Genomic DNA, 26,492 nt, shown 5'->3' with positions numbered 1-26,492 from the left:
GGAAGTGGACATCCCAGCACATTCATCCCAGGGTCAGCCTGTGCAACCCGTAGGCAAGCTTAGCATGCTGCATGTTAAGGTTAAAAGCAGAGATATAGAAAAAGACTGAATAAGTATCTAAGGCTCTTTCTATGAACAACATGGCAGCATGACTTCAGTTTCAAAAGCCAAAACCAAACACAGCATATCAGCACAAACACCTCATACCAGCTGTCAAGCACGGTGGTGGAGGGCTGATGATCTGGGCTGGTTCTGCAGCCACAGGACCTGGGCACCTTGCAGTCATTGAGTCCACCATGAACTCCTCTGGATACCAAAGTATTCTAGAGTCAAATGTGAGGCCATCTGTCCCACAGCTAAAGCTGGGCTGAAACTGGCTCATCAACAGGACAAAGATCCCAAACACAGCAGCAGATCTACAGCAGAATGTGTGAAAAAGAAAAGAATCGAGGTGTTGCAATGGTCCAGTCAGAGTCCAGACCTCAGCCTGACTGAAATGCTGTGGTGAGACCTTAAGAGAGCTGTGCACAAATGAAAGCCCACAAACATCAATCAATATAAGCAAAATGATAAAGAAGAGTGGGCCAAAAATCCTCTACAATGATGTGAGACACTGAGAGCAACATACAGAAAATTATTATTATGTACAAATTATTCCTCTTAAAGGAGGTTCTACAAGCTGTTGGATCATGAGGTGCAGTTAGTTTTCACACACTGCCTTTGCATTTTGGCTTTGAGCCTTTCGGTGTTTCCAGTTAAAATGAGCTATTCGACAAAATACAAACACAGGAAATGCAAAATATTTGTCATTTTACTTTGTACATAATTACTTACATTGTAAATCTTAATATTAGTCACATCAGTCATATTCTAACTGATGGAGAAAATTAGATCGTGACTAATTGAGTTTGTGTGTGTGTCAAAGTGAAATAGCACATAAACCTAATGAATCAGACTCTAATTTAAGAGAAAGTGGACATACTTAAAAGTCACTGGGGCAAGTGAGCAGGGCTGAAGTGAGAGACTCACTGGCGACACATCGCACCTCATCACCATAGAAACAGGAAGACGACAAGACAATGGCTCTATTGGGTTCATGGAAGATATACAGCGGCGGTGGGGAATGAGTATTAGAGTCAGATTTAGAGGGAGATGTGGGTGAGAAGGAGAGAAAAAAGCCAGGTGGGTGGGGGGAGTCGGAGGAATGAATCACATCTCTCTGTTTGTTTTGTTAATTCAACTGTGTGCTGTGGAGCTTGATGAATACATTTAATGATCATGATATGATACAACTAAACCAAATTATGCTCACAGGCTCTGTTTACATTTAGGCAGTCTCTGTCCAAATGTCGATGATGAAATTCAGATTCTGCTGTCAGTTATTCCATATGTCACCTACAATGTCCATAAAGGGATTTGCAATAAGCAGCAAATCATGAAACGCACACAGACTTCAGATTTCCTGAACTGAAAGACTATTTTACATCTTCCTGATTGCAATCAAAAAGAGATCAGACTAAAAACTATTTTTTTTATAGTTGAAGTACGTGTTCTCAATCAACTGGCTTAATTCCAGCCTTCTTTCCTCAGATCTGGTGTTATTCACACACATTAACTCCATTTCTTTCCTTTGAAACCCTGCCGTGGTTTTTGGTAACTGTGAGTGCTGACAGTAATTAAGCAAAAAAAAGAGAAAAGGTTCTGCTGAAAGAGCAGAAAATTAACAACATGTAGAACACAGAGACACATGCATGTCAGCCTTGTATCTGCAGTTAGTTTACAGTCACTTTGTACTTTCAAAGGAATGCTTACTTAACCAGAACTGCCGTGTTGTTGTTATTGGAGACTATCGGGAGCTTATCGAGGCTTTCGGGCTTTCTACACACGCCGCCGCAGCAGCAGCATCTTTACACGGAATTTGCTGCTGCTGCTGGTAATATGGTTTGTTATTGCATATTTCCAAATTGCCATGTTGTACAAAACTATCAGTAGCAAACTCTGTGTAAAGATAGCCGACAGTCACAGAGCACGGAGAAAATAAACTGTGCTGCAGCGGCGCGCGTCGATGACGTCACCCCAGTAGACGCTTGTGGAAGGACGCCGACTTTCACCAAAATGTTTTAATGGCAGGAAAAACCGCGCTGTCAGCCACTCCACTTTAAGCTGTCGCCATGCAAACAAACTCACTTTTTACAATAGTTGGTACGGTTCGGTACATTGGAAGTAATACCACGTAACCAATATTATCTGATACCTTTTTTGGGTATTACGCAGGTTCCAAGTGAGCAGAGCAGGTACTTTACGGTAAAGTTGACACACCCAGCGCAAGTTGGTCCGACGGAATCATCGTCTGTACGAGAAAACAACTCTTTACAGCAGTGTAATAGACATTATCCAAGTCTGATGATACACTCCCCAACAAGTCGTTTCACAAAGTTTACCCTGTCACACCTTTATTACAAGTATCTCCATGATTACATCAAATCCAGCATCAAGGTTTAAATAACAATCTCGGTGATTAGTTTCGTGAAATGTCGCACCATGCGGCGGCTTTGTGTGTCTCCATTCAATCTGAGATCCATGAACAGGGCAAAACTGTGTCTGCTGATTGTGCAGGAAACTAAATAATGTAACGGACAGATATTGCTCTTGTATAGCATATGCCAAGCTGTATAATATTTGAATCTTTGAGTAAGCTGGGAGACAATAGCTTCAGTTGTAGAGAGCAATAATCACTGATTCCCCACAGGTGCCATTCTGACATCATGTGTTGGAATTTATGTCAGAAAATGTAATTAAGTCACTCCGACATCCTCAGGGCGGGCATTTCTGCAAGGCCAAATGGACATCACTTAACAGCGCATGTTTATCTAAGAGAGGGCAACCTCTTAAAGACTGTAGCCTGACTTAATATGTTCATAATATAAAGTCACATGAATTACAGTAGAAGTTCTCAGCTGTTAATCAAAATATAACAGTAGCTGTAAAAATAGAGCACTGTCAGTTTGTAAGAGCAGACATCAACAGACAAAGAGCAATTCACCTCTGCCAGTAAAGCTCGAAATGCCCCAAAAGACACACATCCTACATCATTTGCTGACAGTGTGAACAGGCAGCATATCACAGAGCCTACATGTTTTTATTGTTTTCTGAACGTAACGTTTGTAAATCAGAATGAAAATAATGCATGTGAATGTTTGTGTGTTCTCATATTGCATTTGCTAATGGTTCATCGTGGCCTGCAGCATCCGTGAGAGACAGTGAACATGATACGTGTGAAAGAGGGAGGGGTAGGCAGACAGACTTCCATCCGTTCACATAAAACAGCTAAATCTAAACATCTTATTTCCCTCTCATGTAATTTGACAGATTAAACAGAGTCCAGTTCGATTCATTTTTCACTTTATAGCTTTGGGTAAAGGTAATAATGCTGCTCCGAAAAAGGAAAAACATCTCCTGTGACTGCTGTACCACACTGATAAATCAGCATTATGCACGCCAGGCTGAAGGTGTTTCTGTGTTTAAACCAGCAGTTATTTTCATCACTTATTCAGCTGCTGATTATTTTTACAACAGATCCATGAATGTTAATTTGTAACAGAAACGTATTATCTTCTGTGATCATAGTCGTCACCATTGGACCCATTGGGAACTTCTTAATGATACAGTCACATCTGTGCAGACTGAACTTGATATTAGGAGAGCACAAAATGATGATTAATTCCCATTGAACACATGAAAGCAATATAACCTAACCTCTGAAAAGTCAGTGGAAAACAGGGATTTGTTGCAAATGTAGCCGAAAAAAGTAAAAAGAACTATAGGTACTCAAATAAAGAAGAAATACCTCATAATTCTATGTGCGTATCGTAGCAGAGTGTCTGCACTTGGGTACTTCCAACATTTGCTGACTGCATCAATGGTTTCGTACAGAGTAGCTTCCAGCACATCTTTACATCATTTTATCTCATTTTTCCATAAATCTCCATCTGACAACACAGTCACACCCATCTCCAGATCATTAGCGACTATTCTCCTCCCATCTGTAGCTGATCCTTTACATCAGTGAAAATGATGCTCTTTTGCTTCTCTCATACACCGTCTGCTCTTTCTGCCTTGATCTTACTCTTTAAATCTCTTTTATGAGCCCTTCCCCAATCTCCAATCTGTCTTAACTGCCTTTCTAAAGTGGCCCAGACACTCGGCAGTAAATCTGTCATTGTGGTAACTAAAAGGCTCACGAACAATCTCACGTTATTCCTAAATATTTTATGTTCATTCTCACCAATACGGGCAGATTTTGTGGTGACGGGGTGGGAAGTAAGTGGAAATGTGAGGAAGCAGAGAGAGATATTGATCAAAAGGCACTCAAGATGTGGTCAGCAGTATTCTGTGTGAAATCTTTTGCCTTCCAGGAAGGACAAAGATTTAAAAATGTATGAATTATATCCACACCTGTTACAATGGAAAGGAAGTAATGTAAATCCTCATTATAATCACTTGCCTATGATATAGTGTGTGTGTTTTGGTCACCGTTTTGGGGATTAGAGTGTGTTGCACAATTCATTTTTTGCCAAATGAAACAGTAAGAGCTTGGAAAAATAACATTTGCATTGACAACTGCTGTGCTGCCTCATAAATCTTTCCTTTTTTTAATGTATGCAAAGCTTGAGTAAACCTGACATATTATAATTGTATCAGTGTGTCTACTGTAGATGCTAATATCTGATCCTAATGTGCACAAAAGCATGGAATTGGAATAAGCACCTTACAACTGCTCTTTTAATCACATAATGTTCTGTTGTTGATGGATATTTTTGAGTGACGTTCTGTATTATTTTTACAAATATCCAATGAAAATCTTCATCTACTGGATCCTCTGTCCCTGTAGAATCTGCTTTTTTTTTTTAAAGGAAATTTGGAGCACGTCATGTTTGTAGGGAATTTCCAGCGGTCTCTTAAATCAAGTCCAAACTTTGGAAATGTTATATGTTGTGCTTACTCCTGAGGATATCCTGGCATGAAGAGAAAACATCAATGAATATGCGTTTCCTTTGATGAACAAGACTAACTTTGAGTTGGCACTACAAACCGGGCTAAAACAGAGGCCTAAAATGAGACAGGAAGTTGGAAAAAACTGAGGTATACAATGTTGTTTTTCTACTGATCAAGTAAAGCGGATTTAAATGGGATAGACTGTAAAATTTGTGATGTTTTATGGCTGAAGCGGTGAATAATCATGACAAACATCCAGTTTTGTCTTTGTCAGCTGAGTTCAGGCTGCTTCTCTTCCCATTTACACTCCAGTATTAGTCGGGCTCTCTGGAAATGGCCTGGGAATCACACAATATACAGCTCACCTGCTTCTCTCAGTCCCAGTACACATGCACCACTGACAGCTGTTTTTTTCTCTTTTTCTTATTATTTTCCAATGTTCTGTCTTTTGGAGAAAGGTCCATGGGTCATGGGTGGTGGGAACTGGGACAGGAAATGTGTTGGGATGAAGATAATAGCAGTTTTCATAGACTTAAAGGGGAACTCCGGTATTTTTAAACCTAGACCTTATTTCTGGCATGAAATACATTTATCTACTCACTGGGACAGTTTGGTAAAAGTCGGCGTCCTTCTGAAGATATTTAGATTCCTCGAGATCCATATAACGGAGTGAACGGGGCTTAGACGATGCAGCCTCTAAATAAGGCATTATCTGTCTTTATTTCACCAATACTTTAAGAATGAATGAATGAATGAACGTGTGCTATAGCTCTGTTAGCTCATAGCTACTGTTCTGTGGCTACTTGAAGCTATAGGAGAGCTAATGGAGGGATTTCTACACAGGCACTCTACTGGGAACACTTCATCCACACGCCCCCCTGCAGCACAGCTTATTTACTCCGTGCTCTGTGACAGTCGGCTAACTTCAAACGGAGTTTGCTACTGCTAGTTTTGTGCAACATGGCAGGATATTTATCAGATTTTGACAATGTGAACGACAACTTTGAGTAAGATGGACGTTCTTACCGGAGTGAATGAGCTGTGCTGCAGCCATGCGTTTCGATGAAGTGGTCCCAGTAGAGTGCCTGTGTAGAATTCCCTCCGTTAGCTCTCCTTTAGCTGCAAGTAGCCACATAACAGCAGCTATGTGCTAACAGAGCTATAGTAAACGTTCGTTCATTCATTCGTCTTAGAATATTGGTGAAATAAAGACAGATAATGCCTTATTTAGAGGCTGCATCGTCTTAGCCCTGTTCACTCCGTTGTATGGATATACGCCGATCGCAAGTTATATAAATAGCTTCCGAAGGACGTCGACTTTTGCCAAACTGTTTTCGGTGAGCAGATAAACGTATTTCATGCCAGAAATAAGGTCTAGGTTTAAAAATACCGGAGTTCCCCTTTAAATTGTAATAAATAATACTTTATTAATTCCAAAAAAGGGGAAATATTTTGCTATTTGATTTATGTGTAAATCCTCATCTTCACTAATGAACAATATACAACTGGCCTTAATTTAAAAAGAAAAAAAAAGGAGAAAAAAGCCTCAATCTGCTCAAAAATAAATAAAAAGTCCAAACTTCAGTGAAGGAGATTCATCAGTAGAAGGTTCTTTAAGGAAACGCTTGTCCTCAAGTTCTTCAAAGACCCTTTTTTTAAAGTTCAATGAGCTACTGAACCGTATAATTCCAGCTGCACAACACTGTGTTGTTATAAATACTAACTGCAAGTAAAAAGGTTACAGAGGTATTTTCATGCTTCAAGCAAGCTCACTCTGACAAAAATAAAACTGCATAAATGTCAACAGGCATGACCTCCATGAGATCTTCAAAGATTTCAAAACTTTTTCAGACTTGCTGGAAAGCAGCTGCAAATTCAGTCTTTCAGGCACGTAATAGCCACAAAAGACACTCGCTGGACCTCAGCGTCCACAGTTTGTGGCCATTGATGTCTCCTCTACACCAGAGATGTCCACATCCGATCCTCGAGTCCGGTCCTGCCGGTTTTAGATGTTTCCCTGCTTCAGCCCACCTGATTCAGATGAAATGAATCTCTTCAAAAGACTGTTAAGTTCTGTAGCAGCCTGCTAATGATGCATTGATCTGAATCAGGTGTGTTGGAGCAGAGAAACATCTAAAGACCTGCAGGACAGCGGCCCTCAAGGACCGACTTTGGGCATCCCTGCTGTACACTGTCATCTGTAAATGAAACATCTGCACTATAAGCTCTGCTCTGATCATATTCCCTCTACATACTGGGTGCCTCTTATATTCCCAGAAGCTAATTCAAAGGATGGAAGTTCTCGACCCAAAAGCACCATAAGACCTTTGGTTTGTGATCAGAATTTAAAAAATAACTAAATCTTCTTCCTGCAACAGATCCAAAGTGATTTAGATTCTCGTGTGCACCTTCATCCACGGCTTTGTGTGCGGCTCTGAGCTGAGAATGGCAAACATGGTCCAGGACCCAATTAATCCTCAACATCACCATTCTTAGTGTGTTAATAGACTTCTTCTGTAGTCCACACTGCTGAGTAGACATTCTGTGTGAGGGCCTGAATGATCACAACGACCAATAAAAAGAAGGAGACAAACCGCTGGCATATTACTCAAGTTAATCACTTCTCACCAGCAATATAGATTTACTATAAATCAGCAGAAAATCCAACTGTGCGTTCATACTAAAGTATAGAATATATAAAAAATAGACTGCACCGGGTTAAAAAGCATTTGACCTGTCATAAGAAAACTGAAGAGCTTCAGGATAGTTTACTTTGAGGAATTTGAGCAATTAAAGCACAACTGGAAAAGACTTAAACACTAGATAATAAGTCTGTCCCACTTCTGTAAACTGGGCATGGCTAGAGGGGGTGCTGCTGTTTTCTGAGTCGGATTAAGTTTGTTGTTACAGATAAGACAGACAAACTGTGAGCTTTGCTTTCATGACTCGCACTTAAAAAACTTCCTCTCGAAAGAAATGTTTGCATGCTTGCTGATGCTAGCCGGTCAAGCTGAAAAATTCCGGTCACCAGTCATGCAAGTGATGTATCCCCTATCTCTATCCATTACTTTACATGCCAATGCTGCTCACATTACCCCGACATCCTCAGAGCTAGCCATTAAAGCATGGCTCAAGTGGATTCTAAAGAGGAGGCACAAGTTGACATATCAACTAATTCAAGAACATAAGAAAGAGGTGTGCTAAACTGTACATTAGACTCCAACTTTATGGTTTAAAGTGTGTCTTACAAGACGTTAAAGTAGATTTATTGCAAACATTTAGTATCATTGTGCCAGACCAGAGACCGATAGCGAAACCTAGTGCTCACCAATTGTAAGACGGCTCTTAAACTGAGGTTTTTTCTCATTTTCTGTGCATGTGTGCAACCCGTTACAACCTGTTTCATGGAGAGTCTGGAATGATGACACCTTTAGCAAACTAAAAAAAAAGCAACTGACATGAAAATCTACAGAATTTAAAGCAAAAGCGAGAAATGGTACGATGGTACAGGAGCAGTTAAACCTCCGTCTGCCTCACCGGGCACACCATCCATCCACACCATCCATCATCCATCCACACCATCCATCCATCATCCATCCACACCATCCATCCATCATCCATCCACACCATCCATCCCACACCATCCATCCACACCATCCATCCCACACCATCCATCCCACACCATCCATCCACACCATCCATCCCACACCATCCATCCATCATCCATCATCCATCCCACACCATCCATCCACACCATCCATCCCACACCATCCATCCCACACCATCCATCCATCATCCATCATCCATCCACACCATCCATCCCACACCATCCATCCACACCATCCATCCCACACCATCCATCCACACCATCCATCCACACCATCCATCCCACACCATCCATCCCACACCATCCATCCACACCACCCATCCACACCATCCATCCCACACCATCCATCCATCATCCATCATCCATCCCACACCATCCATCCACACCATCCATCCCACACCATCCATCCCACACCATCCATCCATCATCCATCATCCATCCACACCATCCATCCCACACCATCCATCCACACCATCCATCCACACCATCCATCCACACCATCCATCCCACACCATCCATCCACACCATCCATCCACACCACCCATCCACACCTTTGCAGCACATCAACGCAGTTAAGACATAGAAGCCCCACCAACGACTCTTGTACTTCCACTGCAAAGCCAAGGCAGTTGCAGAGTGGTGTGACAGCACAGGGATAACATAAACGACATTAAGACTTTTCTCTGAATGAAACACGGCCAAGTAAACAGCATTTGTGTTGTGAAGTCCTCCCGTCAGAATGCAGATGTGCAAACACCTTATTTGCACAATTAATTCCTAGTTTTTACAGCCTTGTCCAGCATGACCTCGAGCTGCAATTGACCACAGACGTATCTACAAGCTTTTCCAACTATTTGCACTTAATATGATGAGTGGGTTTAAAAATGTCTTGAATTGTAGCATAGAAAAGGGATGGATGAAAAGATGGAAAGGTTCAATGTTTTATAAAATAAAGAACCCGGGGCTGACATCCTTTCCCATGAGACTTACTGGAAAATCTGACTTCTGACGGCATTTTCTCTTTCTAATCTGTCTGAAATTCTGAGTTCCCAGTTAAGACTGAATGCAGCTTAATCTCCAGCAAAGTCAAAGCAGTTCAGGATGGCGGGAAGGAAAAAACTTTTGGGGGGAGGAAGAAGCCAGAGTAAAGCTCTGTGTGTGTGAGAGTCATCAATCAGATTATGCTTTGTAACATATGAAGAGGAGTATGAATGGAATGTTCTATATGCAGCACACAACGATCAGATGTCTTATTTAAATAAGGTCAGTAGTTGGAATATCGATGTGCATGCAGCCAATGATGTCCTACATTACAGCAAAATAGATAGTAAACTAGTCACACAGGCTACAAGTTAGACTATAGCGAGAAATACTGGATTCACATGTGGAGATGCACAGCGACACCAAACGTAATAAATCCAGCAAAGATCAAAGTACACAAGGTTATGTATTCTGTTGATCGTTATAGCTAATCCTTTGATCTCAATCTCACTTATCTCCCTCATTTTCCCTCCTCTCCATTGTGCAAAACACTTCTCTGTGTGTGACTTCTTCAGTTATTCCACAGTGGAAGAGCTTACACGGGAAGGCTGAACAAATAGAGCACCTCTCCACTGAGGCGAGACAGAGAAACGACGAGGTGGAAAGGAGGAGGAGGCACTTCAGCAGTGGCAGCAGGCTCCTGGTATATCTAATGAGACAGAAGGGAAGAAAAGTGGAGGAGGAATGTTGTTTTTCTCCACGCAGCACAAACAAAACTCTGTGTGCCCTCTGCTGAGCCCACAGCTGGAGGCAGAAGGCTGAGAACGAGGCACTGTGTGTGCCGCTAATCACTCCATTACGCAGATGTTTGAGAACAAGAGAGGACACCGCAAAAAGCCACTTTCCAGCCCTTTTAGTAGCTGGCAATGCAGCTCAGAAAAAAATAAAAACAAGGTGAGCCAATTCATCCATTACACCGGTGGTATGACCATTTTGTGGGTAGCTGCTTCGCTTGCAGGTGAACTTGGAGGAGAGGGATGCTGGAGACAATGTTTGATACTTCAGTGTTGAGGTTGCTTTGCTTCACTTGCATTTCCACTTGAAGTTTGGTGGGAAGGTGCAGCTCTATAAATGAATGCAGATTTTCCCTAACATTGATATCTCGGCAAGGCTTGGTCCAGGAAGTTGGTATTTCATTTGCCACCACAGGTATTAAGAGCTCTGAAGTTGGGATGCTGTATCGATCGTGTCCTTTTGTCTTAGCTCAAGTCTAGTGCCAACAACAGAGTTTAAATCAGTCTTGCGTTGTTTGGCTTATGTCCAAAGTTGTAGAATACACCTGCCGGGAATCAGCCTCTCAGATTCATCACAACACCAGATCTGAGAGAAAGAGCTGAAAAGGTTATCTCAGCCTGCAAGAGAGGTGTGTTCTAAAAGGGCTGCTGCAGACATGGACCTGGCAGAACCAAGGCAGAACCAAGGCAGAACCAAGGCAGAACCAAGGCAGAACCAAGGCAGAACCAAGGCAGGAACAAGGTGTTTTCAGGGGAGAACCCCCTCAACCCAGAGTATGACAAAGGTCTCCTCAAGGTGATATTACCTATACGGTGTTAATTATAACTGGAGTCGATGTGACAGTTTAGTTAGTAATCGTTTGATTTAATGATCTAGTTCTAAAGTTTAATAGGTTACAATGTATTTTCTTTTAATGAGACCTTGTGAATTCTAAGTTTATGTCCTCAAGTGACTGAATATTGCTATCATGCCTGTTGCAGTAATTTAAGTTCACTGAGACATGTGATCAGTTAAAAGACTGAGTAATAAAATTCCCCCTCATAAAGTAATCAAGTAGTGTCATTAAGTTTTCATTACTACTATAATAGCATACAAAATAACTCAATTCTAATGTATGAAGAAAGCGTAATTATCTCTTTACACAGCTAATTATCTCTAAACTTCCTGCTCATTTGCATCCCTGCAGTGCTTGTATCTGCTCTGTGGGAACAGTTTGGTTTATTCATCAGGAAAATACAACAGTAACGTATTTTTGTATGTGTGGGTACAAACACCAAGGGTCCAATTCCTGATCAGAGGACAGAAAACTGGAGGACGCCGTCACACGAGAACAACAGTAAAGGTGGATGTTGTGGATGGGGGGGTAAAGAAAAAAAACAATCAAAGTAGTAAAAGGACAACAGAGCAGAACAAGCAGAGTCAGGATGGATCAGTTGATATTTGCCTGACGTAGTTCTCTACACTAAACATGTTTAATCTTCCTGAACCTGTGACAGTGTTCACGGGATGCAAAGTTATCTCCAGTGAGTGATACTGCACATGAGAAACATTCAAGACGGTAAACTAAGTTGCGTGTAGGCTTGTGCCAGGGGGAGACAGAACGTTAACATCCTTCAGAGCGACGACTCATTCATGCCAACACAGCCGACGTGATGAATGCGGACATCCTCTTTAGTGTTGCTGACTAAAGCCTCGAAAACCTAAAGCTGGCCATTATTTACTGTGAGCTGTGCCAGCCTCGCTAAACCTGGGTTCAGGTCGAAGGCCGACCTTCTCCCAGCTGCAGGAGCACAAACCGAGAGGACGTTTAAAGCCTAACTTGGTTGGAATCAGATGTTTTATTGGAGCAGCAGTTTGTGCATCTCATTTTTCTCCCTCTTTGTTTTTGATCATTTTGAATTCAGTGATCTTAGCTTCTGGGTCTTGAGTAAATTTATCTGGCACGTAGCTGTACGAGAAAACACCCACATACATTATAGCACACATGGCTGCTCTCTTTTCTCCTTACAAAATCAGCTGGGGAACCTGTGTAGTCACTGATGCCAGACAACACTTTGTTCGTAATTAGCTCTGGATTGAGTCATGTGTGAAGAGGGAAACCTGCCAGTCTGCCGCATCAGCTGCGGTGTTGTGCACTTCCTCTGCCCACAGGAAATGACACGCATCACTTTCAGCTTCGCTCGACTGGATCAGCGGCTGTGAGGCCGACAGAGACACAAAGTTTTGTGTAAGCGTGTTTATGTGTGTATAGGAAACAGGTAGAGAGAAGTTACTCATGGTTATTTAAGTGGGCGTTTATGTGTCGAGACCAGGGGTCGGAAACCCGCAGCTCAGGAGCCGGAAACCCACAGCTCAGGAGCCGCATGCGTCTCTTTCGTCTTTATGCTGCGGCTCCGCCTGGCTTGGGAAAATTTATTTAATAGTATCCAAATTGAAGTGTTTATTTGTGTTAGTTCGTTTTTTATTGTAGTTCTAAATTGGAAGATAATTGTGATCTCGAAATATTAAAAATTATTTTAAAAATATTAAAATAAAATTATATTTTATTATTTTTCGTCGCTCAAAATATGCGTCACTCGCCGAGAGCCCGCATAGTGTATATATCTATGGAAAGCCCGCATAGTGTATATATCTATGGAAAGCCCGCATAGTGTATATATCTATGGAAAGCCCGCATAGTGTATATATCTATGGAAAGCCCGCATATGCCCACCAAAACGATGTGCATTTATCGAGACTTTCAACCCCAGGTAGGCCAGGTATGGAGAAATGTAAGAAAAGAAAAATATCTAAAGAAAATAGAACATTTAATGATGCCTGGGCAGATTAATTTGCATTTACCCCTTTTGTTTTTTAAGAGTTCAAAATGTGTTCATTACATAAATAAAAGTGTTTGAGTGTTAAAGGGCGCCGACCCCTGGTCTACACATGCACAAGTGCTTGTGTGTTAAAAGTGTGCATGTGTTGTTGTGGACAACAATTCCTCCACAAATCTGTGATTAATGTGTGTTTTAATGCATTTCTCAGTGCTTGCCAGCTTCTTACTAATCCAAACAAAGTCACGTTTTTCCTTCAGAACCATCTGTATGATGAACCATTCCTCATGTGCCACAGCAGTAGCAGATGCTGCAGAATGTGAACGTCTGGCCAAGAACCTGCCAGATATGTATCGTGATAACATGACTGCATGTAAAGCCATTTTAGTCAGACACAAATAGGCATGATGACAAAGAGAAAGACCAAAACAGTTATTCTGAGTCACCTTGAGCTTAATTTATCCCGGTTCTCATGAATATTAATGAAGTGGGGCTTGTCTGTTCAGAGTCTGAGCTTACTCAGCTGGGATTTCCAAAGCAGCAAGTGTTATTCATGAAAGTATAGCCTAAGTTTGTTGCTTATTACTCCACATGTTCGTCTCCCATGATTTTCTGAGACCTCACTGTCATCTGTTTTTTTAAATAATGAATAAATCACAAAATGTATATATACATGCCCTATATTCATCTATCCACAGCAAACTAGCACACAGGTTTGTAAATGGTTGATAATGTACACTTGAATAGCACTTTCTGCCTTTTCAAATATAGTACCACTCAACGTATTTGAGTGTCTCTCATCTCTTACTCACATAGGGGCAGAGCTGCAATGCAGTGAGCTCTGCCGTAGTCAGAAGAATCTTTGGGCTCAGTGTAGGGGCATAAAGATCAACCGATGCAAGTCATTATCTTCCCATATGGCTTCATATTTTCATGATAGAGCTTTAACTTACATTTGTGGATGGCGCAGTGAACTGTATTCACAGACCATGATTTCTGGAAGTGTTCCTGACCCGTAAAATGACTTCAGTGACAGAATCATGCCTTTTTTAATGCTATTCCCCTTGAGGGCCTGAAGATTACAGGCATCCAATATTGAATTTTGATCATGTTTCTTGCACGCAGAGATTTCTCCAGACTTTCTGAATCTTATAATGATATTATGAAATATTCAAATTCTTTGCAGATTACTAAAACTCAGAGATACTCTGCCTCTCTAAGGTGCTCTTTTTATTCCCATTCATACTACTGACCTGTTGCCAAAAAACCTAATTAGTTGTGAACGTGTTCCTCCAGCTCTTTCTATTGAGTACCAAATACTTTTCCACCCAATTCTGTAGAATATTGATAATGTAGAGCTGTGGCATGACACATCTGAACCGACTTGGTGAGAAGTCAGCTAGATAAAGCAAGAACAACAACACACAAGATAGAGACACAAATATTAAGACCATTACTCCACCGCAGCTGATCCACATAATTGTAAGAAGATTTTCAATCTTAGGGTATGGTTGAGAGGAAAGGGACATGTCACTCATTAAAGATGTGGTAAAAGATAACTGTGTGCCAGACTTGTTATCAAATTAAAGAGCGAAGTCGGACTACAACCATCAAATGCAGTTTATATTCCATGAAGAGACACAAATACTGGCCACCTGGTCTTTTGTTCTGTATAATTATTGAAAGTTAGATAACCAACAGCACATTTGTAAGAATGGCTTGTTTTCTGATATGATGAAAAACAAATATCTATGTTAAATGTCAACTCAACCTCAGACTGTGTAGAATCAAACTGAATCATCCATCCATCCACTTTCTAAACCCGCTTAATCCAATTTAGTGTTGCGGGGGTGCTGGAGTCTATCCAGACTGGGCGAGACAGGTCCATCACAGGGCCACATGGACACAAACAAGACAGACAAGCTGCTCTCACACACGTTTTTGGGTGGTGGGAAGAAGCCGGAGAACCCAGGCATACATGGGGAGAACATGCAAACTCCTCACAGAACAGCCCCAGCCAGGAATCGAACCTGTAAGGCGGCGGTGCTAACCACCACACCACCGTACAGCCCAATTGTCTTATTTAGTTAGCATCAGGAAAAGGGAATCAAGCTGCCAAGCCTGCAATTCATATACAACCCACTCCAACATCTAAACTACATTCAACCAAGGGGCTGTGGAGCAACTTCGGCTTGAGATATTTAAACCTGTAGAGAAGAGGTGGGAATCAAACCACCAGCCCTGTTACCAGCAGACAAACGATCCAACTTAAGACAAACACAATATGATATTTTTGTTGAGCATGAGTGGAGCTTAATGAGCCTCATGTACACTATTTAATCTAGATAATGTTTTGGTCAGCAGCAGCTTTTTCTCTCTGAAGCTACAACCAAGCTAATCAGAGCTTGTCAAGAGCAATTAAGACAGACCTTTTCAGAAGAGCTCAAAAATGGCAGCTCATGAAACTGAAAGAGGAGGGGGCAATAACACAAGCCGTTTGTCATCAACTTATAGAACTAACTAACAACTCTTAAACAGATATTTGCATTGGATCCACATGAACTACGGTTTCTGTGTAGACCAGAAATCATGTTGATTTGATAAATATATCACTCTGAGAATTAATATCACTATGAGAAAACAACAATATGATTATAAACAAAGATTTCAGTAGGTATGTTCACTGGACCAAATGTGTAATGCAAAGTATGTCACAGCCTCGCTTGTTGTAACCGCTCTTTACTTTGTATTCCTGGCCGAATAGGTGTGAGCGCTAGTGTGAAGTGGATGAAGCGGACCGGGTTCCCAGCTGCTGCTCTGAGCTCTGATGTGGCCACTGAAGGACTGCAGAAGTGGTAGCAAACTGCCACAGCATGATATCAGCAGGACTTGGCTGGGTTTGACAGCCTACTGTGTCCAGCAGTGCGCTCACTGAAGAGACCCCCAACTGGCTGGAAGGCACTGAGAAGAGCTGACAGCACCGAGCAAACGCAAACCAACGCAGACCCAGAGCTGCCGGGTCACTGACCACGTCTGTCAGCAGAGCGGATATTGAGAACAGAATCAATAACTTAAGCACCAGGATCACACTCAAACACTTCTGAGAAAACAACCACACCCGGATTAAAAGTGACTCAAGAATAATTCAACGTTGAGTGTCAGTTAACGTGTGTTAATGTTAGCGAATCTGTGAAGATGTCAATGACAGCAGCACTTAATCTTTACAAGGTAAATATGGACATAGACAAAGTGAATCGCAGCGTTTGTGGATCCTTTGCTGCTTCCACACACTCAGGTCTCAGCAGCTGAGAGAACACAGACTTTTTTTCCATTTACTACTTCCTCAGCTGGTCAGAAGGCCAACAAGAAATAATGCTAAGAAAAGAAAACTGTGCTCGAGTCTTAGTAACTATCTTCAGACTGTAAGCAGCAAATGTTACCAAGAGAAACTTTCAATGTCACCAGACATTGTAAAAGAGAAACATTTCTCCACACCTCCAATATGTCATTTTACCTTCCAGTCTTAAAAACTGAGAGGACGCTTTGGTATACATTTATATTGTATAAGGCGGCATCAGCTCACAGGACAGGAACCACAATTAATGACTATTAAACTGTGTAGTCCTTGACAATGTAAAGTTTTATACCCCTAAACATCTAAACAAAACCATATTCATGGTTTTTAAACCTAAAAAAGCATAACCATTTCCTGGTGGAAGTAAAATCGAACGTAGATGATCGTGAAAGTACAGCAGAAGTAGAAAAGTAACAGAACTGTGGAACAGACTGTGTAGACACCACACATCTACCCCTTTAGTGTCTTTGTGATGAGTCAGAACTGTTGACATTGCTGTGTTGTGCGCATCAACGCTGCCGAGGGTTTGTTCGCCACGTTACAACAAAAATGGAAAATTCCCACGTAAAGCCTTTATAAACGGATAATCATGACACAAGATATCATGAGAAGCAATCTTTCGAGTTATTGTTGATTTTACACATGAACGTAAACTATAAAGTGATGAACTAGGGCTGGGTGATAAAACGATAACGATAGCTATCGAGGAATAACTTTTCCTCGATAGAGACATGATTGATATCTTTTTCAATAGATTACATTCGTCCATCTTTTGACAGATAATTCGAATAGCCAATGACAACGAGAGTTGCACCGTGCTGAACCAATCACGTGGCTGGAATAGAGCCCTGCCAGCAGCTAGTTGTGGCGTGTTTGTTTGTGCTGCTGCAGGAGTATAAAAAAAAAAGAAGAAGAAGAAACTATGGCAGACACAGCCCAAGGCGAAAGGGATGACATTGTTGGGCCCGAAAACTTGGGTGAGGTGGAGGTATTTTGGTTTTTTGAAGTCCAACACGAAACAGAGTAGTGAGCACTGCAAATGATGTCGAGCACATTTTTCCGGCAAAGTCAGAGAATACCACTAATCTTTTTCATCACCTGAAGCAGGGTTACCTGTTTGTGCACGGAGAATGCAAACGTTTTTTGATTAGTTGACCGGTCAGATATAGGATTTTTATTTGAAATACCAGTTCTGTGTTTATCTGAAACAGTTGTATAGTGTTACATGTTCAACTTTGACAGTATATAAATATTTCATCAAAAATGTACCTTCTGATATCTTCAAATCTCAATTAAGAGTAACAGGGAACATTTAAAATTCACAAAATAGTGATTTGTTTCATATTGCGATAAATATCAATATTGACTGATATGAAAAAAAATCGTGATATGACTTTTTATATCGCCCAGCCCTATGATTAACAAAAGCAATTTGTTGACTTTGTACAAAGCAATTTTCTTACTCTACAATGACAACAAATCTGTGGAGTCAGAAAGAAAAAATGAAAAAAACTCATAACGAACAAGACAACTATGCATAGAGATGCGGCTCATGGATGCTGCCAATTAACAGTTTAGAATAATAATTATAATTATCTCTGTCAGTCATTCCAGTCAATACTGAATCTGAAATTCAATGCCAAGATATCCAGCAGTTGTTCAGATGTTTTGGACTGCCTGAAAAATGTGATGCCATAGTCACTGGTATCCATCCTCAGGGAGCAATTTACAGCCTTCCATGCTATCACTAAACATACAGAAACAGATCTGATGAAGAGATTAAAGAAAAATGTTTGGGGTGAAAACTAAAGTCAAGTCTGATAAAATACCTTTTAACCCCAAGCTTAACCCCAGTCCACAGTAAGGTTGAGGCCCAGACACAAACCGTGCACCAGCACAAAAGACCACAGGAAATGTGCAAGAAACTTCAGCTGACCGCCATGATCAGACAGCAGCATTTTGGCAAATGTTCAAAGGCAACATTTATTCATGTCGCAGGGCATGAGCTAAAATGACCCACTCTCTGTAGTCTTTGCAACTGTACTTTGAAGCCTCCTATTGTATTAACCCATCGCCTGAGAGACACATGAAAGGATATCACAACTTTGAAGTTGCCACAAGCACCGACTCTCGCCCTGACCACTTATGGCCAGGACTTACAAATCAAAAAATACAGATTAATAAATAACAACTGGCCTGTCTTTGTTACCCTGGAGATGACAGCGGGATTATTGTTCTCACTCTGGAGCCTTAGATTTGGGTTTTCATTGTATTTTCACAAGTAGTAAAATATCACGAGAGGCTTTGGTCATAACTGGATATCAAAAGCCAAAAGGTAAAGATGGTTAACAGTATGACCTGAACCATTCAGATGTTACTGAAATACATGAAGAATAAATATACACGTGCAAAACATGCACACTTATCACAGATGCATGCATCACAGCCACAGTAGACATACACTCAGATGCTTTTATGCTTTCTTATCTATCAGTGTTCCCTGCACTGTTCTTTTTCCTGTTTTACATGTCTGTAAAAAGAGTATATAGCCTTTTTTGGACACGGAGAACTACATTATGTAACACTAACACTTAATGCTACATGAGTGTCTTTTACTGTGTTTCAGTCTCATACCGTGGATGGTAGGGATAGAGAGGATCTTCACCGATTGCGGTTTTCTAGCCGATCATCGATCTTTAAAAAGCCTGACCTGCCGATTCCGATTTTTTTTCATAACTGACACTGTCAAGTGTTATAAGGTCAGTCTGACAGCATGCACCTTCAATGTCCCAATCTTATTTTATTGAAAAACATTGAACAATACCTGTGTTGCATTTAAATGTTAAGATTAGAAATTAAGATAAAATGTATAAAGTTTCTCTCTGTTCTTTGGTTTTTCGAAATGCGTCAGGGTGAGCGCTCTGTCGCTTTATTTTCAGCTATGTTGGTTTTTCCTGACATCGTTAACTCAGATAGATGAACTAAACGGTTGTCTTATTTATGTTTCTGAAGTGATTCCTATGCTTTTGCCTTGGAAAATGTTTATCTGTAAATAACACAGTGCGCAGTTATTGATTGGTTGTTTTGGGGGTTTTTGTAAAGTTTTATTTGATAGAGGTTTATAGGACATGTGTTCTGCTAGCTTAGGCCTTTTCAGACCTTTGCAGAGGAAAATAAGATCGGTGGATCAGGAAAAAAAGAAAAAAAGATTGGTGGATCAGGTTGGTTCAAGTGTCAGCCGGTCATCCAAAATGAAGGAAATCGGGCTGATCGATCGGTGCACCCCTAATGAAAAGTATGCTGCATATATTGTCAATAGATCCATTATAGTTAGTACAAGTACTTTCAGGTCACTACCATATGTTTAAACTCCAAACAGCTGCCGATCAAGCTGTAACTACAATTAAAAAATATATTTAAAAAATAAAATAACACACAGGCACAACTGCAACACAGAGTGACCTTCACATTCCTGTGATGCCAGTTGCCTGAGTTGTACTCGCCATGGGAGCTAAACAGGAACTAAACTCTCACACATGAAAATATATGACTGAGGTTGTTGCATCTGAGATGCTAAGTCCTGTAGATCCAGTGTAGTTCATCTGAAAATGCAGCACAGGCTGCAGCAGCCTGCAGCAGGGAGCACTCTAAAAATTTTGGTTGAAATGTCATACATCTTTCTTGGCTTTTAGAATAATGGCTGTGTTAAACAAATGGCAGAAAAAAAGCTTCATCTGCGCTCTCTATGCCGAAAATGTTCCCTAAACTGTTTCTCTGTGTGTCCTCTTGAAAATAAGGAAAACCTGCGATCGGTTCCATTAATTTACGATTAGATTTTTATTCCTTGATTTAGGCTTTGATAACTTCCACTTACAGATGCTGAGTAATGATACGTCTTCTCACCTTTTCTCCTCATGTCCTGCTGAGGCGTGACAGGCTGTGTCTGGCTGCCCATCACCGCTTAGTATTTCTAAGGTAGAAAGCTCAGTGTTCTATTGATTAAGCCTTTGGCAACCCAGGCAGATTTATTCTCTTATTAGAGGCTCCTAATGCCTGATCAGTACAGATTAAAGGTCTGCCTCTGCCTGCAGCTACACTATCATTTAGACCCTTTCATTAGGATTGGTTGGCTGTACCAACATAATTAGCCTAGAGATGTAGCACTGGAATTGCACAACTGATAGAGAAATAACACTGATTCTGTGCAAAGGTAAAACACTGTAACTGCTGCGTTATTGATTTATACATTATAAGATGATTAATAGAGCATAACAGAATGTTACAGCCAGCAATTATCTGTTTCTCTTCTCTTGTAGAGGAGCCATGGCAACATCATCCGAGACCATATGCTAAATTAGATTTCTGACCAGTAAGATCAATAAAAACTCTCACCACAACTTTTGATTGATCACTGAGCATTTCTTTTTCAGATATTTTTAATCAATAATTAAAGTAATGATTTACAACATCTGTCTGAAGCAGCACCAGATGTTTAGGACTTTGATGTGGCCTATCGATTGATTTTTTTTAACCTCTCTCTCTTCTATCTTGTATACTGCTCTTAACTGCAATTATGATCAAATTTTTGCTTGCAGTCTGCTTATTAGCTCTCTTGACAACACCCGGCAAAGCAGAAACACCTCCCAACACCCAGGTGTGTAGTAGCATCCCCGTAATCCTCTTAAATTCATGAAGAGCGGCTGAACATCTGAGGACAAGTCCTCTATCCTTTGTCATGGGCACCGTTTCTTCCTGGATCAGACTTAACGTTTCCTGTGACCCGGCCAGCTGATCTATGTCCAGAGGTGATCTCAGTGATTTCAGATTGATGTGGGCACATGCCAGACACCTTCGGCCCACCTTGATCCCACAAGAGTATGTCAAGCAAGCTGTGTCGCACACATTTACAACCACACACTCGCAAAAACCACTTCTTACATCGAGGCACATCTACTACATCTACTGTGGTTGCCTAGCAACCAAATAGAGACACACACACACACACACACAATGGCTAATTTGTATCCAGCTGTGTCAGCAATGGGTAGCCAAAACTGGAGAGCTATTTCTCTTGCTTTCGTTTCTGGAGGGAAGAAAAATACGGACACAAAAAGCTGATTCTTGATACGTGATTCACTGTAAACAAAAATAAAGATTTTTCTCCGTTATCTCCGACATCCGTGTTTCATTTGTTTTTAAAACATCAGTGCACAGTGTCATCATATCTTCTGAAGCCACCAAAACACAAAGCAAAACATTGAGCACCACAGCTGTTTTGCAACCGATGCCATAAAGAATTCTCATTATTCAACATGAATTCTTCCACCTCTGGGGAACGTTCAGTCCAATCAGATCCAGATACAATTACAATACAGCTTGTAAAAAGTAATATTTCACATTTGAATGTTTATAGAAAAAGGAAACCACGAAAGATTCTTGTGTTCTTTACAGATTTATCTTTTTTTTTGTTATCACCACAAAGCCTCACGGTGGCTGCCTCTGTAATTTGAGCTCTTTCAGCTTGATTCATTTGTTTGTTGATGTTTTGAAAAGGCTATTATTCATAGCACAAGTCCAAAGTGCGCTTCTGTCATCACACAGACAGGGAAATGTCTCTCCTCATTCAACAAAGCAGAGCAGGCATTTATCAGCACATTTGGAATTCCCAAAATCACATGATGCTTGGTGCAGTGACGTAATGGACTCATTTTACATTGTACTGGTCCTTTAACTAAAGCAATAATTTAATATTTTCATATTCATTGTCTTGATAAAGTCTTTTATCGTCAGCAGGATTTGGTAAAGTTCCCTTTCCTTAGGGTGCACTAACTTTGGGTCAGTGTCAGATCAGGTAAAGATTTTTTTCATTCCCCAGTTTTACTACACTTACACTTTTGGATTTAAAAAAAAGCAAAAATTAAATGTAAACACGCTCCATTTAGACTCAGATAAAAGGACGGTAATTATTACCAACAGACTAAACAATTTGTGCCATTCTGTGTATTTTACTAAAAATATTTCTCTGGTTTAGAAAATAAAGATTAAAGCAAAGTCAAATCTGCAGTTAAATGCTGACTTTACTGCCTTGAAGACAAAAGCCTTCGTGCTGCTGAGGTTGAAATTCCAGCAGTAACTGTTCACAATGTTGTCTGTCCATTGCTCTGTGATTGACTTTTCATGACTCTTAGCTGATGGTAAGCCCAGAGGATGAAAGCCCCCCCTGCCAGAGAGCCGCTAAGAGCTACTCAAGAAGAAGGGAAAACACAGCTTTCATTCATAAAAGCTTATATCACAGAACATAATTTAGCCAGCAACTTGCACTACTGACATGTGCTTGTTTCAGCAATTAATATAACAAATATGAAACATATTCTGAGTGGGTAATCTGGTACTGCTACAGTCCGTTAATCTGTTACAGCAATATCAGCATCAACCCCATGCTGTGGGTTACATCGTATGGCCAAAAGCACGTGGACACATCAACATTCCCACGCTGCATCAGAGCTCTACACTGGACAGTCAATCTTCTGAATCATTCTGGTAATGCTACTTCCTGATAGATTTGGCTTTATGCTTTGTGACAGAGTGATGTTTCCACGCCAAAGAGGCCCTCAAACTGTTGCCACCAGGTACTCTATGTGAACAGCGAGTCTTTCCAATATAGTGTTGTACAGAAACTAAAAACCAAAGAAATGATCCAATCATTTTACATCCTATTCAAACTTTGGTTGCCTTTTGAATATGATGCATGCTTGAAAGCAGATGCTGTATCATAAAAGGTGATTACGCTACACTTCTGTCTCAGGATGCTCACAGATACACACAAAAGCAACCACTCTTTCACATGGGACTTCCATCTCTAGCTGGCACCCAGTGGGGGAGGGACTCACCCAGTGAGGACGACCACGAAGTCCATTACATTCCAGCCGTTGCGGAGGTAGGAGCCTTTGTGAAATGCAAAGCCCAGGGCAATGATCTTAATGGCAGCCTCGAAACAGAATATTCCAATAAAGTAGGGCTCTGTGTCGTCCTACAGAAAGACAGAAAGAATCGGAGAGGGGATGAGATTGACAGGAGAAGATCTTTTTGTAAGATGTAAGACAGTGTTTAATGGAGCATTGGGTTGAAAGAGATGGCAGTAAGCTAAATAAATAAATAAAAATGTCATCTTTCAGTTTCTGCACCAGAATGAGCTGAAGTACGTGGAGCCCTGTTAGAATAAAAACTAATAATCACAAACACAGCATGATCTCAGGAGGTCAGGTAATCAATGGTGCTCCAAGCAGGCACAAATGCAACATCCTACAGAATTTAAACTGAGAGCCCCGCAGCACTAAGTCTGGGGGGGGGGGGGGGGGGGGGGGGGGGTCACTGGCCTAATCACAGGGGCAAAAATGAAGCTATAGTCAGCTATAGTCAGTAAAAGGGGATACTTGTGCTGACATTTGAACCAAGTGGGAGGGCTCTTGTGCCATTCAAGCATCCCACTGATGTGACATAAAAGAAAAATGAAGCATGGAGTAATAGAACTGGGAGGGGGGCACATGGAGTGCTGCTCAAAGGCCCCTCTACTGTGAAAGTCGTCCAAATGGAATAAACACCACTGTCCCAATTGGACAAAGAAACACCTCTTTGAAATTGCACTTTCAGAACACATGTGCCACACACCTGACTGAACATGATTTATTTGGGCACTGCACTGTTCCCTGAAAGTGTCACACAATTCCACAGGGGGTCACAGTTTCATCATGATTTGCACTGTTTGGCTGGACTAACCCTGGGCCTGGCTGTAAATAATAGAGCTGGATGAGGCGTGTACGACATGACACTTTTTCCTACGCCTCCATTAATATTTGCAAGATCCTGAAATAACGCAGTGGGCATTAACAGAGGATATCTCACACCAACACTAACCTCTACCCCCCCTCAATTTTTCTATCTTGCTTCCAGCACACTACAACATTGCCCATGACACCCAACAACCAACATAAATAATCACATAAAAGCAGTGCTACAGCCATGAGTGCTGTAAGAAATCCGAAGCAGACAAGGTACTTCTGACCAATAAGAGCCATGCAACCTTAAGAAGGATTCAAGAACATTATTTTATATTCCTCGAGGGTTGCATGAATGAAGCACTCACGAGCTGAGTGTTAATATCTATACATACATCTAAAACATTTAAAAATAATCAATATGTTTTTCTCCAAGGATCATGGCACAACAGAGCTCCAATAGATGTGAAGAACTCTTAGCCAGTAGATTCCACTTAGAGGCCGCCTCCTGATCTGTTGACAGAGCTTCACAAATAATAGCTGATCCCTGATTCTAATTAAAAGCCATCTTGTCATATTACATTCTCAAGGTGGATGAGACAGAGAGAGGATGCTTGTTTTCTCTCTTTGTGTAACCACACTAATCTCTTTTTCATGTGCCGAATGCTGCCTTTTTGTTTTCCAAGCTGTAATATCTGCAACTGCTGAATCTGCATCCCAGCCATTAAGTCCAAACAAGAGCAGGTGGCTGAGTATGAAAGCGATTCATTGACTTTTTCCACATCAAGCTGTTGAGGAGCTGAAGAGTGTCGTAAACTCCCCTGAGCTGCAACACCCTCAAAACAAGAAGAACAACTTACTGAACCATGAAGCTACATACAGTTTTTTCCCCTGCATGTGTAACTTGACCTCCCCTTTGCTATGTTTGCCTTTGTTACGCGACTGTGAGAGTTTAAATGTTAGTTTAAGCTTTAAGCGCATGTGTGAGAAGCTGGAGCGTCGGGGGGGGGTTTGGGGATCAAAGCTAGCTCATCTGCTAACTTACAACATAGGAGCTGGAACAAAAGGAAGATAAATGCACTTGATCTACTGCTGTAACTCAGCTTGCTCAGATCAGTTATTCGTAATTCAAGGACTGTGGACTTACCAGGCGCTCTGACATGGGTGTCTTGTCACTCGCAGGTAGATGTTGCTCCAAGGCCAAGACGATGCAGTTGGCGATAATCGTTGCCAGGATCATGTACTCAAATGGAGTGTGAGGGTTAAGGAGAGGTTGAAAATGAAGTTTCACATGTTTCATTAAATATATCACAACAATATTGTGCATGAAGACCTCATTTGATCTGCATAAATTACTCAGCATGTAATGAATAACCAGTAGAGTTTGGTGATAGATTCATTCAAATGAAACATAAATGCACACAAATTGCAGACAACAACAAATCACACTGGAAATAAAATTATCCATCATGAAATTGTAACATGAATGACTATAAACGTACACTTGGATGCATTCTGTCCACTAAAGCATCGTGTTCTAGTTCGAGGCTTTTCTAGAAAGAACACATACTTCACATGTGCTTATGATCCTTCCAGATGGTTGACCATTTCCAACTATTTTCAGTGGTTTGCTCATTCTGCAATCTATTTTCACTGGGTCACTGCCTGTGGGTCAGGGCCAATTGAGGGTCCATGAATCACAAAGGAATACGAAGCTTATGACTGTTAAGGCAAAGACATGCAGACACCCAAATGGCCAGATTACGCCATCACAAAACTGTTTTTGGTTATGAATTTATAAAGGAAATGGGTTTAATGACTAGTTTCACTGCTTAGTGTTGATTTTCAGTCTCCTTTTTTGATGATCATAATCATTATTTTGGAAGGAAGTAGAGTAGGAAGTTCAATTTGATTCAACTCATGAGGGTACAGATAAATTGATAACCACTGTTATTTGATTACAGCTAATGTTGTTCTCACAGTCGCCCACAGAGCAGATCCAGCTGTCTGCTCATGTTTGTCACACAAGCTCTGGCTTCTTAGCTTTCACCATCTCACTGCAAGAAGATATTTGCTTTAATGAGCCATGTAATCTACAGATGAGTTTTCTCAGAAAAAGTGTGAAAAATTCATAATGGCTTAAAAATAAATTATTGTTTCAGCCAAAC

At 41.0% G+C, this 26,492-nt stretch overlaps 1 protein-coding gene across 5 annotated transcripts in view; it reads right to left on the bottom strand.

The window, feature by feature from the left end:
- Positions 1–25,578, bottom strand: part of LOC140277348 (voltage-dependent N-type calcium channel subunit alpha-1B-like) — a 156,397-nt gene extending 130,819 nt beyond the window's left edge. For all 5 annotated transcript variants that reach the window (XM_072372326.1, XM_072372325.1, XM_072372327.1 and 2 more), the window contains exons 1-2: positions 25,472–25,578; positions 23,440–23,579 (exon numbers count right to left, since the gene is read on the bottom strand). In XM_072372326.1, the coding sequence (XP_072228427.1) occupies positions 23,440–23,579; positions 25,472–25,564 (233 nt within the window). In that variant the 5' untranslated portion in view covers positions 25,565–25,578. The remainder of the gene's footprint in view (positions 1–23,439; positions 23,580–25,471) is intronic.
- Between the last annotated feature and the right edge of the window lie 914 nt (positions 25,579–26,492).

This window comes from Leuresthes tenuis, unplaced genomic scaffold (genome assembly GCF_036924035.1).
Source record: "Leuresthes tenuis unplaced genomic scaffold, fLeuTen1.0.hap1 SCAF_19, whole genome shotgun sequence".
Taxonomy (NCBI): domain Eukaryota; kingdom Metazoa; phylum Chordata; class Actinopteri; order Atheriniformes; family Atherinopsidae; genus Leuresthes; species Leuresthes tenuis.
The sequence above is the reverse complement of the archived record's forward strand: the minus strand, read 5'-3'. Positions and strand labels throughout refer to the sequence as shown.